The sequence below is a fragment of the Temnothorax longispinosus genome, chromosome 2 (genome assembly GCF_030848805.1).
Source record: "Temnothorax longispinosus isolate EJ_2023e chromosome 2, Tlon_JGU_v1, whole genome shotgun sequence".
NCBI classification, from domain to species: Eukaryota; Metazoa; Arthropoda; class Insecta; order Hymenoptera; family Formicidae; genus Temnothorax; species Temnothorax longispinosus.
The window spans coordinates 276,768-296,028 of NC_092359.1; the positions used below are offsets into that span (position 1 = coordinate 276,768).

The 19,261-nt window shown below is 36.2% G+C and overlaps 2 protein-coding genes across 4 annotated transcripts in view; one reads left to right on the forward strand and one right to left on the reverse strand.

Annotated features, from left to right (window-relative positions):
* The window catches only part of Eag (ether a go-go), a 74,764-nt gene that overhangs the window by 14,932 nt on the left and 40,571 nt on the right, over nt 1-19,261 (reverse strand). For all 3 annotated transcript variants that reach the window (XM_071770844.1, XM_071770843.1, XM_071770845.1), the window contains 8 exons: nt 15,623-15,723; nt 11,905-12,037; nt 7,153-7,421; nt 6,136-6,435; nt 5,659-5,912; nt 4,754-5,019; nt 4,272-4,557; nt 3,759-4,122 (listed from right to left, as the gene is read on the reverse strand). In XM_071770844.1, coding sequence (XP_071626945.1) covers nt 3,759-4,122; nt 4,272-4,557; nt 4,754-5,019; nt 5,659-5,912; nt 6,136-6,435; nt 7,153-7,421; nt 11,905-12,037; nt 15,623-15,723 — 1,973 coding nt within the window. The remainder of the gene's footprint in view (nt 1-3,758; nt 4,123-4,271; nt 4,558-4,753; nt 5,020-5,658; nt 5,913-6,135; nt 6,436-7,152; nt 7,422-11,904; nt 12,038-15,622; nt 15,724-19,261) is intronic.
* LOC139808640 (MTOR-associated protein MEAK7) lies at nt 361-3,625 on the forward strand. The gene is made up of 2 exons (XM_071770848.1): nt 361-1,103; nt 1,410-3,625. Exon 2 carries the CDS (start codon nt 1,410-1,412, stop codon nt 2,742-2,744), a length of 1,335 nt encoding a protein of 444 aa, XP_071626949.1. The 5' UTR covers nt 361-1,103; the 3' UTR covers nt 2,745-3,625.

The window sequence follows — 19,261 nt, forward strand, 5'->3', positions numbered from 1 at the left end:
CCGCGCGCCAGTGGGACAGGTATAGTGACGCAATAAATCCGGCCGACGATAATAAACAGACGGCTGGATTTGACCGATTTTCCTGTCTCGCAGTCTCGCTCTTTGAGTCACGGGCACTCGGAATATTTTTAATATTTTTTACCAATGTTTTTATATTGTATCTGAACCCAGCAAACACAGTAAGTAGTTGCTATCAAATTGCGCACTCGGTGATTACTGTGTTTGTTGGGAATTTATATGCGATTGCAGTTTTGTCTCATTATTTGCGCTTATTTAAAAAATTCAGAGGTTTCTCTTCCTCTGGAAAAAAAGAGAGAATTCCCCCCCCCCCCTCTCTCTCTCTCTCTCTCTCTTTGTTACCGGGATCGATCACTCGAATTTTTACCCTAAGTCTAAGTGATCCGTTATCAGGCCACTGCTTCACAACCCCTTCGCGTTATTGAAATATAACGGCTATCCCGACAAGTCTTAGCGTTTCATCCCTCGTAAACGACGAACGGGGAAAATGCGCAAACGATTAACGAATGATGCATAGATGCGGCATACGCGCGGCGCGCGGCGCGCGGCTACGACGACGTCGACGTCGACGTCGACGTCGGCTGACGTCGGCGACGGACGGCGAGGTCGGCGAGATTAGTGGCATGGTGGCGGGGTCGGGGTGGCGCAGGCGTAATGACGGAAGTCGATAGATGGCTGATGAGAGATGAGAGCAGACGAGCAGAGCACGAGAGTCAGAGAGGTGCAGGGTGGTGCAGAGAGGTGCGCACTCGTACACTCGTAGCAGCGAGCTGCTCGCTCGCGCGTTGAACATAACCTTCAAATCTTTTGGTGAGCGCGTCCGGTCCAGGTTGCGGGTTGCGGGTCCGAGTCGATCGCGCACGATCGTCGGCGTTGGTCGTCGTCCGCGCGACGACGTGACGTGACGCGACGTGACGCGACGAGACGTGACGCGTGACGCAACGTCGTGCCACCGACACCTGCCGCGCCTCCGAAAAAGGTGCAGGGTCTGGTCTGGTGTCTTCCTTGCGTCCTCGACATACACAAGACGACCGGGTGGAAGAGGTATATGGACTGTCGGGAAAGGCTGCTCGCCCGTATGAAAGGTTCGTAGTCGTAAAGTATATTTAGATATCTTATCGATAATGTAACGTGATGAAGGTTGTATGATTCTTTTTTATGATTCTAATATCAATAATGGTCAAATGTATAGCACGTCCCGTGTAAATCCTAAAAACATGTGCGAGAAAGAAGATAACGCGACTTTTATTATCTTTTCTTCTATGTACTTAATATGACGTTAGCAGTTGTGTCAGTTGTGCCTTTAAAAGTAATAGAAACTGCTTTCGAAATGAACAGGCTGCGGGATAATGATAGTACAATTGTAATAATTGATACTGCAATTGTTTCAGATGGGTCATGGGTCAAGCCGTTCTGCTTCGTCGGCGAACATACTTTCCACGGAGGAATTGACACTAGTGGAGAACCTCTTTAAGTCTATGTCGCGCAGCTCAGGTTCCATCAAACGTGAAGACATATTCAAACATTGGTCAATACATTTGGATGATGCATTATTGCAGTTTGTGGTTCGATTTCTCTGTCACGATCCGGGAAAGAAGGTCTCGGCCGTCAACGGGGAGAACTTTGGTCGGCTCTATGTCTTTGCCGTACGCGGTAATCCTGAGGAACGCACCAATTTGATCTTCGATGGTTTCTCGGAGGAAGAGCAAAAATACGAAATACCCACCGTTTCGTTCCTTCAGTATATTCAAGCAACGATTAATTCTTACTTGCGACTACAAAAGAACTCTGGTAATACGCATTATCTTACTTGGAGTAGCATCGGCTGCACTGTCAACACTAGGCGCATAGGGATGCGTTCTCGCACTCTCTGCGAGGACCTGATAAAGTATGGGGATGTATTGACTGTCGATCAAGTGGAAAGTTGGTTTGTGACAGCTGCCACGTTCAAGAATATTCAATCGCACGTTTTTCAGTACCTCTATCTAGTCTCTCAAAAGAAGGGGAGCGATAAGAATACGGGAGCGCGAATAAACGATCTGAATCTTCTGCCATTGTGCAAGGGTTTGGAAAATATACCGCACTTTCCGAGTATATTAGGCTTAGGAGACGTTCTGTTCCTAAATTTGAGTCTGCCACACGAGTTACGCGACGAATGGCGATTTCTATTTTCGAGTCAGGTGCACGGCGAATCGTTTTCAACCATGTTAGGAAGGATCGTGATGCAAGGTGCTACGATCATCATCCTTCAAGATATGGACGACCATGTGTTCGGCGGTTTCGCCTCGGACAGTTGGAAGCTAGGACCGAACTTTATAGGAAATCAAACGTCATTCCTATTTAAGCTCGAGCCGGAAATATTGACATTTTCATCGACGAATTACAACAATCACTATCAGTATCTCAATCTCCATCAGCAAATGATGCCTAACGGCCTGCTTATGGGGGGACAACTTAATTATCCCGGCCTCTGGTTGGATTGCGAATACGGCACCGGCAAATCGAGCTTGTCGTGCACGACTTTTCAAAGTTATGTACAGCTTAGCGGTAAGGAAGACTTCAAAATCAAACATTGCGAAGTGTGGGGAGTCGGTCCAGTGCCGGACGCGGAAGAGGATGTGCGCGAAATGAAGTCTGTATTGGATCAAGACCCAACGTCGAAGGTCATGCTAGAATTGTCCGGTCGTAAGTTACACAGTGAAGGACTTCGCGAGGAACAAGAGTAATTGTGATAAATATAGGAATTTTTACGAGAGCAGAGAGAGAGAGAGAGAGAGAGAATGCTAATAGTTGTAAAGATATTTGCAGATATTTAAGATTGATCAATATTGATTTTACACGGATTAAAATCTATATGAATATTGTTATCGATTCTGATAATTGTAATGGGATATATGCGGGTACGAGAAACGTATTAAAAAACTCATAATTATATAGTAATGTTTACCATATGAAAGAGTCCTCCCTTTTACATGAGTGCATATCTTTAACGTTGAAACGAATTCACGTGATAGCGACGCGAGAAACAATTAAAACGCATTAACAGAAACGAATTGCATTACGAAAATTGTTGTGGAAGTTTGAGTGAAAAAATTATTCCGCTTGTCTGTTTGTATGAATGACCTCCATATACATTTTTTACAGACTTGTGTGGGACTATTTATTTGTAATTATTTATCTAAGTATATACTATTAGGACTTTTGTCCCGTTTTATAACGGCCTGATATCTTTCGATTCGCGATTGTTTTTTCGATCATTCGATCATACTTGTGCAATTTTATTATGTCGTGTATACGTGTATCTATGAATTCAGTGCTATGATATTAAAGAATGCCGATTGTTGCGTGGCCTGAATGCCTATTGTCTAGTGCCTGACGAGTCGTTGTAATTGTTAATTTACCGTTCTCTGCGTATGTTGATTATTCATAAACGAATAACCGTGTGCCATACAAATTGCTTTTGTTAACTAAGACTGTATAATCGTCGTGTAAAGAATAAAAGGAAACATGCAAACACACACTCTGATTGTTTGCCAATTATAAAGTCATGGGAAACCATCGCGCTAGTGTAAGATCTATTAAAAGTTCAATAAACGATCAAAATCGATATTTTGTCACGTTTGACTTGACAACGTCCTTTCCATTAATTTACAATACGTTTATAATGTTTGCGAGAAATTTGTTTTTTTTTTTTTATTTATTTATTTATTTATTTTTTAATTAAATTTTGAGAGACTCACCCGATGACTCAAGTTGTAAGTTAGGATCAGGTTCCTGGCGAAGGAATTTGCGAAGGCTTGATAAAAGTCCAACACTTCTAACAGCCGATCTCGCTTGATTGTGTGCAAATCGCAGTAAGTGAGCGCCCTAACGTTCGCTGCGCTCTGGCCGATTGTCGGATTCGTCCAAAAGCTGTCGCCGAAAACATCGCCTTTCCCCAGTATCGCCACCACCTCGTCGTCCTGTATGACCTCAAGGCTGCCGGTCACGATAAAACACAGAGAATCGATGGATTCTCCTGTGTGATACAGTAGATCGCCGGGTGCACTGTGCGACATCGTGAAGTGCATCGCCAAAGCACGCAGACACCCGTCGGACGCTAATCTAAATAGTAAACGCGCACAGCAAATTAAAATGATATGTCTAATTATATATTATATTATATTATACTTATAATTTAATATATTTAATTTTTTAATTAAATCGTTTAAAAAAAGTAGTTTAACAAAGCCTCGATGTATCATAGAATTTACCTAAAGGCTGGATGTTCGTTGAAGACCTTCCGGTTAAGATGCACGCAAATGTCGGCCTTCATGTCTTTGGGGCAGTAGTTGAGAACTTTATCTGTATCTAAGCCCTTGGTCATCGCCCACGTGCTAACGACATAATCCATGACACGTTCGCTAAGAGCTTTCGGCACTTCATGGAGCTTCATAAATTCTCTCACGTTGTTCAACATATCGTGATACTTGGCGGTAGCGGACGTCATTTGTTGGATGATTGTGGTGACATGACCAAAGATCGTGGCGTATAATAAGGCTGATTGAGGAAAGGAGAGAAAGAGAGAGAGAAAGAGAGAAAGAAAAAAATTTATTTATTTTACGCAAAATATTCGCAAGTATTTTTCGTTTAGTTTTATCAAACGCGAACGATCGAGGTATTTTTTTCCTTTTTGTACATATTGGCCGATTTACGGGTATTTAATTAGATTTAAAATTAATATTGATGTCCGTACCAGCGATGATCATCATACAGATGGTGAAAATTTTCTCGTTGTCGGATTCGGCTGCAACATTCCCAAAGCCCACGGAGGTCATGCAAGTCATTGTAAAGTAAAGAGCAGTGACATACATCGTGCGTCGTGACGGACCCGCTACTAGTTCGGGTGCGGTGCTGGCATTGGTCCACAAGTAGCTATACGGTGACTGGGTAACATTGGCCAACTTCCACAACCACGAGTATTGCACCCCATTGTCCGCATCCGACCTTCCTATCGAATACCTTCAACGCGAGGAGATTTCTTACGAGACTATATCGGACAAGATATTGATACGATATCGAGAGATTACATTTGAATGCGAGACTGGAGGCACCATGCTATTTCTCTTACGATCGCGCAAAGTTGAACTTAAGCTAGGTTTTTGTTCATACGCTTCATACACTAAATGCTTCCAAAATTCTCGATTAACTTTAACTTGGATTTTATTCATTTATACTGGATATTATTGCGATACTTTGTATCGTTTCTGCATTCGCCTTTTCTCATAATAAATTTAAATTTACTTAAAAAAGTAAATAAAAATATAAACAGCATATGGCGCGTTTACGTTTTATTCGATCAAACTTCTTTTTTTTATTGGTACAACAACGGTTAGTAGTAAAATAAAATATGATATAGTCGACGTTTATAATTTTTAAGGTAATATAATGAAACGGCAGATATATATGATTTTTGCAAAAAATGAGAGCATATTCTGTGGCACAGTGAAGATCATGGTGATTCTCGTCTCTGTATGTGTATATAATGTTATGCGGTAATAATTGCGTTAATGCGTTACGCGGCATATCCATCCCGGTCGGAGAGGTGTTACCTTGAATACGTGTGTGTACGCAGGGTAAAATCACCTTAATAAGACGTACCAGATACAGGCCAGCCAGTGAGCAACCAACATGTAGAAACAGAGTAGAAGAATGAGCATCGCGGCACCGTACTCCAGATAACGATCTAACTTGCGTACGACTCTACCGAGTCGCAGCAGCCGTACCACCTTCAGAGCCGAAAACAGGCTACCTATCCCGTCCTCATCGTGGTCAAAGGCGTTAAATACGTCATACGGTAAGCAGCTTAGTAGATCTATGACGAACCAAGATTTCAAATAGTTCATTCTGATTACCTGAAAATATCAAAATGTCACGTCATGAAAAGACAACTTATTATTAATATAAGTATGCTTACTATTATATAATATCAACTATTTGTATATGAAAATTATTTCATAAAGCTGCAAATTATTTATAATATTTGTGATTGATGACAATTTTAAATACAAGTATAAACATGTTTCATAGATAATAATTAAAGCGCTTGCAAAACAATTTTGATAAAGCTAAAGTTACCTTCGGATCAGATACCACTTCTCCACCAGCACCAACAAACGTTGTGTGAAAATTTAGTACAATGTCGATGAAGAATATCACGTCGACGATACTGTCTACAACTAATAGGGAGACGTCCTCGCTAGTCTTATTCTTAAACGCGACGTTATACGGCACCATTATGGCTGTGTAAAAAGTCAAACACAAAATAATCCAGTCCCAAATTGCCTTAAATGCACAGTAATGTAATAGAATGTGTGGTGGTGTTTTTGGCGCTTCTTGTCTGTATTGTGGCATAACATCGCCGCTCAGGGATATCATCTGAAAGAAAAACGTAATATCGAAATATGTCACAAGAAGCGAATTTTTTCTTGTGCGAAGAGGATAATAACTAATTATTATCAAGTCGTAAAAATGATTCCTTTACATACGTGTCAAGATTTTTACATGTATTTATTCAATTTGTTGACTTAAATATTTAGATTTTATATTTCTTCATAAATTTTGTTTTTATACTGAAAGATATATACGTCATAAATCATAATAAAAAAGAAGGAATTATTTTCACCGCTTACATATCGATTTCTTATATATCCATCTATCTGATATCTCTTTCTTACGCCAAGTCTGGCTCCATTAGCTTTTCACACTCCAAAGAGCTTTCGGATGTAAATAAGCTTTCTAGGTTGATTTTGAAGAGAAATTCATGCAGATGTGTTCTCAGCTTTCCATTTTCTGACGAAGTCGGCGTATTGAAAATACATTTCTATTTCGTCGATTTATAAATGGGACTTTGTATAAGTTGACTACTATATACACTTACCAATGTTACCATTATCCATTATACTGACTGTTTTGAAATGATCCAATAATTTCTGCATGAATTTATTTAGAAAGCCATAGTAAGAAAAGAGATATCGAGATAGATATTTTAAAGATAAACATTTAAAAGGTAAATAGAAACATTATTGATACAAAAATATACATATAAAGATTTTTAATTTTGATAGGATTATGAAGCATCACGGTGACTCTTACATGACCCAGATGCGATTGTTTGGTGGTAGTCGGTACAGGTGTGTCTTTCAAAGCCGGCAAATGAGAGCTGAACTGAGAAACTAGGACCGATCTCGATCTGGTAACTGATCTGGCGAGTTTGGCGAACTTGGAGAGACCGCCTTTGGTGTCGTCCGTTTCGATAGGCTGCTTTAGGGCGGTGATGTCTCGAAATGTCAGCAGGAACAAGACCACGAGGTCTCGTTCGTTTTTTATGGGCGCTATTTGCAACAGCAGCCATAACGGTGTCTCTAGATTGTAAAGAAAGAATAATGCTGACATCACCAACGTGAAGAGTATGAAGAGGAAAATGAATAATTTAATATTTAACTTATGTATTCTTTCAAGCACTATTAGTCGCAGGAAGATTACGAATTTCTCATATATCTAACAGAGACTATATTAAATCAGCGATTTAGCTGGTCGTCAATTCAGCTGTTGAAATCTAGAAGAATCTACGCTACGTGTGTCAGAAGGTAGACTCCAATGAGATGCTGTGATCATATACAATAATAAAAGTGCAAAAGGGGAAGAAAATAAAATATGAACATTAATCATATTATTGTTTCATAAATTAGACAAGTTTTTAAAGATAAGATAATAAAATCAATACACGATTAATATAACAAGAGAAATATCAAAATTATATATTTTATTTAAATAAAGAAATAACCAAATCAGATACTTTATTCCAAAAAAAAAACTCGAAAACTTTTTTTCGATGTAATTCTCCCTCAAATAATACAAATAAACTATAAAAGTTCAAAACATTTGTCTATACATTATTGCGTTGCTTTCTTTATTAATTAGGCATAATGTATTATAATATCTAATAAATTTCCAAGTTGACGCTTAATCCTTGTAACGTGATGATGTTTCGCCAACCCAAGTGACAAGTCGTACTGCGCACTAAATTATTGTAATAGTCATACTTGTCCACAATGTCACATATTCGACATGCAGGATCGAAGCTGTATGCGAGTTCAGGCCAATGGAATCTAATTAGGGATTCGCTTATGATATTTAGTAGCGTGAAGCATGCGAGCATGCGAATAAATAATGAGTAATAAGTCATGAGTAAGATTCAATTAAAGTATATGAGAAGAAAAGAGTAATATATGGGTTATAAGGGTTAAATAATAAAGACAGGTACATTAATAAAAATATATCATTACGTATGAAAATATGTTTTTGATATCAAAAAATCTAAATGCGAATGAATAGAAAAATTAATCTGGCATCTCTCTCTTGGATATCTTTATGAGCTCATTCTTTGATGAGACACATTCTTACACAGTCTCGAAAATATCTCATTCTATACTTCGTTTTTTGTTCTTATATCGCAGATTAATAAAAAAAATACAGGAATTCAAACATACAGATGAAATTTTAGGCCCGAGGGAATAATATATAAATGTTCGATAATATTTTACATCTACCCATCTATGTGGATATTTACCAACAACTGGCTTAATTAAGCAACCTTGTAAGCCTGTCGAGCGACATACGACGGCGGCATACGAGCTACATATGAGAAGCATCGACAACGTACATCGACAACGGAAATATCGACGACCATGTTTCCGAGAAATAATAAAAAGTGTAAGTCATCGCTGTGAGAGTATAACTACGGCTTCAAATCGGTTCTAACGAAGTAAAAAAGATTTCATAATTAATCGAGATAATTGTGACAGAGAAAAGTCAGCATCGAAATACTTTTCAACGATAAATCTAGCAATTATTATAATATTTAATAATAATAATAATTTATTAAAAGATACTTTTTATTTAAAATGTTCTGTTAAGAGTTATTAATTGAAAAATATTGAGATGATACATTTATCGCAGAATATCAAAATTATCTTGATTACTCCGATATTAAACCTTACACGAATGCCAATCATACGCTTGAATATAAATGGCGTAATTATATAGCAACATGCGTTGTTACAGAGCGTGTTATGCATTATTGCATACGAAACAAATGACAGTATCATAGAATATATATCAGGACATATGAATGGACATATGAGATGAAATTTGCTAATGATGAGAAAGAGAAATAACCGGTTTGTTCAATCGATCGAAATGTTTCGGTCTTATTAATGAATAATATGTGTGATAATTGAATTGAATTGAATTTCTACGATCGTAGAATTTATTGTAAATTCATATACCTAATTTAGAAAAAAATTATAAAAGAGTTACGAATAAGATTTTGTTGTTCAACAATACGTTAATAATAAATGACGATAATAAATCACACACATACACTAATTTTATCTTTAAATTTGAAAATTTTAATATATAGATATAATAATGACAATTCAAATGGATAAGAAATAAATTAATTTATATTATGTGCTACATGAATTTTTTTAGTACCGATTTTGAAGTATCGTTGAAATCAGACAAATTGATTGGAATCGAGATTTTTTTTACAATATATTATATAATTGTATGTTATAATTTTGTGTTGAGAAGAGAACATAAAATGTGAATAAATATGAAATTTGTCCAAGAAAAAAATCTTCGTTTTCCGTTATATGGCGCATAATTAATTTGTCTTTTATAATATTTAGCACTTATCCCTATGGGTTAATCCTTGCAAATTGATAATTTTCAAGATGACTCTCCTCTTCTCTCTTCTCGGAGAAAAATGAGCGTCATCGCATTTATCTCTGAGTTCCTTCCGACGATAAGGACTGTCGACCGTGGTTTTCCGACAAAAAAGTACTTAGACTCACCAAATGAGCGGGGTTAAAATTATATGTTTGCGATCTATTTTTACAACTATCGGCAAATGTTGCTATAACGACTACAGCGAGGCGATAAACTTTCTGTTTTAGCTCCGATTACGAAGAGAATGTGGTTATTTTCCATAATGTAAGTATTCTAAAGAGAGAATTTTGGAAAATAAAGACCTAACAATATAACGGTTGCGAAATACTAACGATAACTCTAAATTTCAAATTATTATCATTTCAGCTCATTTCAGAGGTCATCTTTCTTATCGGTGCTAATACAAATGAACAGAGTTCAATATAGTGCATAGTGGTTTAATTTGTTCTTTCAAAAAAGTAGCCGAATCAGAAATTTAGAATCAAAAATTTAATTAATTTAAATTTTAATGCTAATTCAAGCTTATTATCGATGAGATAAATATATCTGTCGTATATATGGTGTCCTTGGCATAGATTTTAGATTCGTGGGTGACTTACTGATGGCATTTGTGAGCACGCTTTTGCGAATCTGTGTTAGACATACCTCTTGGGGTACCTTTAAACAGAACGATCTTTCGTTATTATGCTTAATACATCGTGAATTAAGGGAGGGCGTTTTCCTTTAATCAAATATTCTTCGAAAGCTTCAAAACGAGATAACACGCGAATATTAGAGCGAGATGATGCGACACTATGGCAGAACGACCAGCGAAACGCGAAACTTATCGGTGATGTATGCAAATAGTTACGTTTTGATATTCCATCGAATATTGTGCATGCACATTGATACATCTCGTGCCTCGAGGCGTTTTCGCAAAACGGGAATCAACGGTTTTGCTATTAGTAAGTAATTGTTGTTGCAAACATTGTAACTGTAATACGTATGCTTTCATAATGTGCTTTATAAATTTACGATCAATATTTTCCTATACAATATAGGTATATTCTCACTGCACTTATGATTGTTAAATATATATAATTAAAATTTTATGATTTAACTTTTGATAAACATTATATCCCATCTATACTGCACAGTGCACACACAACATTTTCACTAGCTTGACAATGCAATGATACAAGTGCCAAATGTTTATAGAATACTTATTAAATCGATTTTTTAAAATTAAAACTCTTATTTTCTTATATTTCAAGAGAAAGTAACGCAACTATTTTTTCACATGCTTATATCGCTATACATATATGAAAAAGCCATAAATTGCGCGTTTCCAGCTTCGCGTCGCGCGTCGGTTACATATTCCAATTAACGCAATGCAAATGCTGTTAGGCCATGGTAAAACGTCGGTTCCTCTAAACTCTACGCTAAGCGACGACGTTTTGTTTTCCATTAAATACATAGATCCGGCTGATTGCCGGGTATACCTCTAACGTTTCCGCACCGTGCACAATACATAAAGTGCACGATGGCGCAATAGGAAACTAGATGCCGGCCCGATAAACACGCGTATGCAAATTTCGCGCAATAACTCCCTGGCCGAGATTCCGCAGGTAGTTTTTCTCCTCCTTCTCAACCATCTTTTTGCACGGCTATTCAATTACCCTGCGTGATAAATGCATGAAGAAAAACGTACTCGCTACCGATGAGATTTTGCTACATCGTGTAAATTTCGCGAAACTTGCATCCCCTTGTAATAATACCACACGAATATAAACCGGAAACGAATAATTTAATGTTCTTGAATCGTCTTATGTTGTAATAAGAATAGTGAAAAAATTCACTGATTGCGTTTCTTTATTTGAAACCGTGCAGGTCCATCGATTTCATCGGCTTACGTAAGTAACGCGGTAACGCGAAATAAACAAGTGATTTAAGTATATGTTAGATCGAAAAGATGTAAAATTTTGTATCTCCGAACGTTTATTACGATCGTTCTTCCTTTCTGCATATTAAACATTGAGAACGCTACATCGAAAACCATTGACATTCGTAAAAAGCCACGAACATCACATTTAAGCTTTTGCATGCGGAAATTCGTAAGGATAATGGACTCACTGGTCTTCTTGTACAACAGGATCTCGAATTGATCGTGAATCTGACCCTCGAGACATTCCTCGATCCTGGCGATCGTTTCCTTGTCCGTTAACTCCCCGTACATGAATCCACAACGACATGACTTTTGCATAACCTGGAAACACAAAGGGAATATATTAATATAAGTATTTGCGATAGCTATATTTTTCCACTATATACAGAACGTTGTATATGTATTGTATATAGTAACACACATTGTTACTATAGATAAGCAGTTGTAACATACACATGGACAGATGATAAATGCGCGACACGATTACAGATGGTAAAAAACCAATCAATCAGCTTTATAATTAGAATCGATCGGCTTTAAATGAGGATTTCGCGCTTGTTTGATCATATTAATAAAGAGTATATCGTAAATTATAATATCCAATAGTCTGAATAGTCTAAAATTTCTAAGCGTTTCCACACACAGAAATAGTGTGTTTATATGTGTGTATGTGTGTGTTCGGATCTTGGCCACGTAATATTAACGCGCTTTAAGATAGTTTATGTAAAATGCTGAAAAAATTGGTCAACTTTATAAAAGATATAATTACGAGATATGATTATAAACTGAAAATGTCGATAAACTATTTTCCCAAGTATAGTTATTTTTTCAATCGATAATGTCACTAAATTCAAACATGTGTATTTGTGTGTAAAAGTCATGTAATGTATAATGCAGTACTTTTGATTGCACATTGAACGCTGTAAACAGAAGTCAATGTGAATAAAGCATTTCTTTAAATAGCGATCTCGTGGATCGATAATGTCGACCCACGATAAAGGTTGACCCGAAATGTTATCAAATGCCGACGAAAGCGAGAAACAGCTTGTGCCATTCGTGCAGGATATCGAGCACTAGTGATATCGTGTTTTTCAACCTCGAAACAGATTTATTAATCCCGTAGTGTTGACCTTTAAATCCCCCGGTTCACAAACGCAACAGGAACGAAATTCCTGTTCGATCCCGATCAAATCCGTCATTTGCGGTATGGCGCAATTTTTTAATTGGACACGCAATCTTGTGAAAAGAATGGCATTTAGAGAAAAAATATCAGTTTATAACAATATATAAAGGAAAAAACTTTTAATAAAAAAAAACCAGAAACCTCTGCGATTTATTCGCGCGCCATCAACTTTATCAATAAATTGACACACACACACACACACATTAAAAAGATTATTTTAAATACTATCGAAATATATTTGCTCGGAACTACCGCTTCAACATTCGTAGCATGCAGATGTGTAATAAAACGGCACGAAATAGCGCATATTTCCTGTATACAACAACAGGTCTATTGTGTTAGCTGCACTTTTCACGCTTTCCATACAATAAAAAAATATATACTTAAAAAAATGGACAAGCAGAAAAGTATGGACGTAATATTGTTGACTGATGTGAACACAGAGGCATGATTTTTAAAGAAAACTTAGCGATTTTTCAAACGAAGAAAAGAATTTTACGACTGCATGATTATATATTAACGCGATTACGTCTTTGAGGCTGCTGAAGATAATAGGATTAAAAACGTAATTTTCCTTAATAATACTGCGTGGCTACGTAAACAGAATTGAGACAGCTAACAAGCGAAAGGTCACAAATGCAGCAGATTTTTATTTAAGTGGCCAAGTAGAATTATTACTTCTTAAAAAGAACCGACAATCACTGTACAAAAAGACCTAATGATTGTCTAGTTCTCTATAGTTCATCCAAATAAATAGTTTTGCATTTAAACGTCTGTCTTTTTTTGTCTTTAATGTAAAATAACAATGTGATGTACATTTGTTGCAAAATACGAACGAGATCGAGAATGCGCGGTATGTACTCTTCGTCGTCAATCTATGTCATCATCACTTTCGGTTCTTTATCCTGCAAAACCTTCGAAAGCATCCCCAATCCGGTTTCCAGTAATGGAGTTTGCAAACCCCAAATCCATGTATCTTCTCAAACAATAGGATTGGAACACTGGGAATCTTACAGACACGAGATGGTTACTGCGGCTACTACTACGTCGTCACTTTTGTCGAGACGCTAGAGTCGAGTCACATTCGAATCAAGTAATTCAAGATGTTCAACGTAAGTGTGAAAAACTATTTTTACGTGTTTCTCCTGTCGTTAGTTTACGAGTTCTATTTAACAAGATTTCTTGCATTTTTTATTTATTTATCCTCTGCAGACATTATATTTATACCTGTTTTCCATCAAAAATTCGTTTCATCTTAGATCTTTGTTATTATTAATATAAGTATATTCAAGCAAATCCTTTAAAACTGCAAATATGTGTAATATAATGTGCAATCGAATGTAGATGAACATAAAGAGAATAATCAGTAAAAGTAAAAGAGAATTAGGACATTATATGATGAATGAATAATAATGACGCTCTATTGTACGCTCGCTGTTTATAGCGCAATTCTAGTTGTTGTTATTACATAGTTCAATTCTAGCTCTATTATTACATAATTCAATTATTAGAGTTATTACATAGTTTATTCAATTTTAACTGTTTATCAATTATTGTTTTGTTTCGCGTAGATTTTGAGATTCTCTGCAACAGCAATAATAAATATTCGATAGTACTTCTTAAAATAAACAACAACTTATCAAATTCAGTGAGTAGATTGTGAATGATTAGTTAAATTAGCGATTAGCCTTTAGCTAGAGAGTTCGATATCGGGGTTGGCCAATGTGATACCATCTCTCGACTTCTTGTCTCGCACATACCCTCCCATCTTTTATCCCTGCATGCACGACTATAATAAATCGATACTGATGAATCAACCCCAGCCGCTAAATCCCATTATCCGTTCGTCACTCGCACCACTCTCGTCCTAGAAGGTATGGGATGGCTAAGGATAAGCGAGCCATTGCTCATAGTATAGTCAAATGAATATCGAGGGATATTCCGGAATATATGACAACGTTGTAAACATTTATTGGATTTTTACCAAAGAAAACAGATTTAGAGGGATCGACACAAACGTGTAACGACATAAATTCCTATTGGTTCTATAATTCAAGAGAGAAAATATAATGAAATTAATATAAAATATTGTTAATAACAAGTCGTTTTCGAATATAATAAATTAATCGAGCTGAGAAACAGTAATACGCTTGTTATTGATTATCCGCACCTATCCGCTTTTAAAAAATGCATATGCGGTATCAAAACAAATATTAACCGGTATAGATAAAATAATGTATTTTTAATATAATTGAAATGTGTAAATTATTATATGGTATTCTTATTTAAATGTTCAAGCTGTTGCAGGAAATCAATGTCCAAATAATCCATGTTCAGATAATTGGCGGCCCACTGGGGTGTTTGTGTATCTGATAAATTAATTGAAAATCTGATAAATTAAATAAATTTGTGACGCTTGGCATAACATGTAATTAACTCATTAATTAATTCATTAACCATTAACATAATGTGTAAATTTATGTGTAAAGTACATTTCATGCATTATGAGCGTGTTCCTATATTCACTGCCAGTACTGAAAATCTATAGTTACGTGACGCAAACTATATATTTTCAGCACTGCCAGTAAAAAAGGAACACGGGGTATGTCGGTTGCGTAACTACAATTATACGCAAGTATTATTATCATAGTGATATCAGTAAGGATAAAAAGGTTGGAAAAAACACAAATCGAATATCAGTATATCAAATAACGTACTCGTACCTCGGCACGATTGTAACCAGAGATCTTGACGAAGCTCTCGTTGCAATAGACGATTGGGAAGTCGACGATCTGGGCGTTTGCTAGTAGAAAACTGCTGTCGGCTGTGAAAGAAGAAAGAACAGAACATTATTCTCCTGAGTATAATAAAACGTGACACAAAAACATGCATTTCTTCTCATCTCGCTTTTTTCTTTGAGTCGGACATTACCTTATTTGTTCGCCGTTTCCTCGTTTTATTTAATCCTTATATATATTTATCTATCATATCTTTTTTTTAAATATAAATATATCTATAATTTGCAACCTTTTATATCAATGGGGATATCTTCAACATTAATATTGTGAAATGTTTCATGGTTATAGAACAGGTCTTTCCCTCCGTTCTTTCCGCCCCCCTTCTCTCTCTCTCTCTCTCTCTCTCTCTCTGTCTATCTTTTTCTCTTATATATATCTACGTTACTTGTGGCTAATGTGTGTCCTAAGCTTTTCAACGTGCACCAGAGTTTATTTAAAGTTCCTCAATAAATTATAAGCAGGAATTAACAACAGGGATACGGCTTGGACTCATAATAACGCATTTTCGCGAAAGCAGAACAGAATGAAGAAAAGGCAAGCCTTGTTTTACCGTACTTATCCAATTAGTCGTCGTACTTAATTAGCGTTCAATCAGCGTCGATTTGTTTGCCAATGTCAATTCTCTGTCAAGAAGAAATCTCTTATTTTATCAGATGCCAACAATAAAATCATGATCTATGTGGCGATCATAATTAATCATCGTATCGTAATAATTTTTATCACAATCAATGTAATGTAAGATAAAACCCATAAAAGTTTCTTTCGCAGATGATTATTCTCGCCGGTTGCGAGTGATGATGGTTAGATATCTCAATGTCAAATGCTCATTTTAATGCGACATAGATGCGCGAAAACGGTTCATAAAATTTAAGCATCAGGTATGCCCGGGTGCCGTAATATCGCGACACAGGAATTCGAGAGCGTTGCAAGAAGATTTGTGACGACAACGAGCGAGGACGCGATCGTTATGTTACCGACTCCGGTTACAGAGACGGAATTCTATAACTCCTTAACGACAGTTTCGGTATCGTTGCGCGGGTATTATATATGATAAAAAAGCTGCGCAACTGTCCGATCGATACCGAAACTGTCGTTAAGAAGTTACAGAATCCCCCGCCACAGGTATTTCTTAAATCTTAAACGAAGACGATCGTCTAACAATCTGGCTATAAAGCACATAGATATTTATTTGCTAACAATCGTCGTCAACATCGTCACGATGCTATACGATAAACGATCGTTAAACAACGAACGTCTTACATAGCAAAAGCCTTAGGGCCAAAGCACATAACATTGCGTAGCGATATACGACAGTCGTAGTCGTGGACGTAAGTACGCACAAGCAATGTTATGTGCTTTGGCCCTTACATTTGAACTTTGCAACGCATGCGTCAGCATGAATCGGAAATTACGCTCGCAAGATAGAGACATAGGTGATCCTTTTTTCCATTCCCTCTAACAAATTATTAATTTTGTATATAACAAATTATTAATTTGTTATATATTATTAATTGCAAACGAGAACATATTCGAATTATCGAATTATAAATGCTGATGAATTTGATTAATGTACCTACATATAATATTATATGAAGAATTAACCAATAATTACCTTGCATGAATCAATCATAAAATATTATTAATTTAATTAATACCATGTGTTATTATTATAATCCCGCAGAGAGCTCAATCTGTAGAACGATTCAAATCTTATCGTCAAACTTTTAACCGATATTGCTACAACGAAAAGTATCGAAGCATTAACATACATGATTAAAAAAAGGATATTTTTCGGACTGATCGATAATGAACATCGTATGTCAAGACTCGAAACAGTCTGAAAATTAAGCCAGTTATGTAACAAATATGAACTTGTTCAAATCTCTTTCTTTTCTCGAGGTTGTATTTCTATCCATCGTCCCCGTTCTTTTCCACATTCTCTCACAGGGAGTCGGATGCACTCCTTTGAGCGTATGATCTCTGAAGTAGATCATGTTGCATTCAATGAGTTATGAAATAGTACATACTATTCTTATGATTACGTGTGTGTGTGTTTGGGGGGGGGGGGATGAATGGATATAACGTACCAGGTGTGCCTACAACATCCGTAATAGGAGCTGGTCGAAGTCTGATCTGTAATCACTCTGTAAAAATTACTATTACCTTATTTATTACTTTGTTGCCTGTTCCTATTAAATCTACATCGGAAAGAAATCTTGTTGGTTTGCGTATTTTTTTGGTCTGCGTATCTTAAACACCGATTGTCGCCAGTTACAAAAATTTTCCGTTTAAAAACCAGAGTGTGTTACACACTTAAATATATTGATTTTAAATACATTAATCATGAAAATTATTAGAAAAAAAATGTGATAAAAGTAAATAATATCAGTATAGTTATTTTTATATTTATATTCTGAATAACACATTTTCGTCACAAATTCGTTATCGCACTGATTAACTAAGAATATACAAGAAAATATATCTATTTTTCTTTCATTATTATCTATAAGATTCTCTATTTGTTATCACCAGTGTTTACAGAATTTATATAATTTTTTTCGAGCATGAATATGTGAGTTAGTCTTGCTCCTCGATCCGAATTATAATAGCGTCGGCGAGTAATGTCCAGATCAATCAAAGTTTACATTGGAAAAGTTCTGCAAAATGATGAAAAATATTCGTAATGGAACGAATGCGGTCGTTCCTTTCACAGTGACATTGCGCCACGTAAACGTCGACGCAAGTCATGGACGTAAATCGGGGATGCTTTTAATGGACTTTTCTACTTAGAAGCCAATGAAATGCAACCGACATTTCCTTTTTTCCGTAAAGCCGTATCCTTCGCTTAAACATTGGGTTAAGAAAAAAAACAGAATGTGTATGTGTGTGTGTGTGTGAGCGCGCACGTGCGTATAAATAAAAAAATAATATATTTTTTAAACATATTTTGCACGAGTATACACAAAAAATACAATTATATAATACACCAAAATATATCAAATACATTGCATATATAAAATTATTGCTTTTAAGAAATTATTTGAGAAATAATCTTGAAAAAATAAAAAGACATATTTGAAAATACACTAAAATCAGATAAGACGACAAATTAAAACGGTTGCGTGTAATCTTGCAATCGATCGATCAGATTGTCGACGTAGTTATAATTGAACTTCACGACGCATGTTACTTTCACGCGATATGATATACGATATACCAGTAGTTCAGCATTTATTAGGTACTTTGCATATGAATGAATTATACGAATTTATTAGGAGCAAAAACTAAGATGTGAAATACGATATCGCTTTTTTCCATTTAGAGTTGTTTTTCCATTTAGAGTGTGTTTTATTTTTGTGCTAATTCTGTTTGAATTACATCTGGCGATGTGTAAAATTTTTTGTTATATCGTATCAAAATATTTTATTTTTGAAAGGAAGAATGAGAGAGAAAAAGAGAGAGAGAGAGAGAGAGAGAGAGAGAGAGAGAGAGAGAGAGAATAGAAAAATTACGGAAGTACGGCGGACGATTTCAAACCAATTAATGCCGCTAGATCCCGGAAGG

What these genes read in the sequence shown, in the direction of transcription:
- LOC139808640 (XM_071770848.1), top strand. Translation starts at nt 1,410, where the DNA reads ATGGGTCATGGGTCAAGCCGTTCTGCTTCGTCGGCGAACATACTTTCC.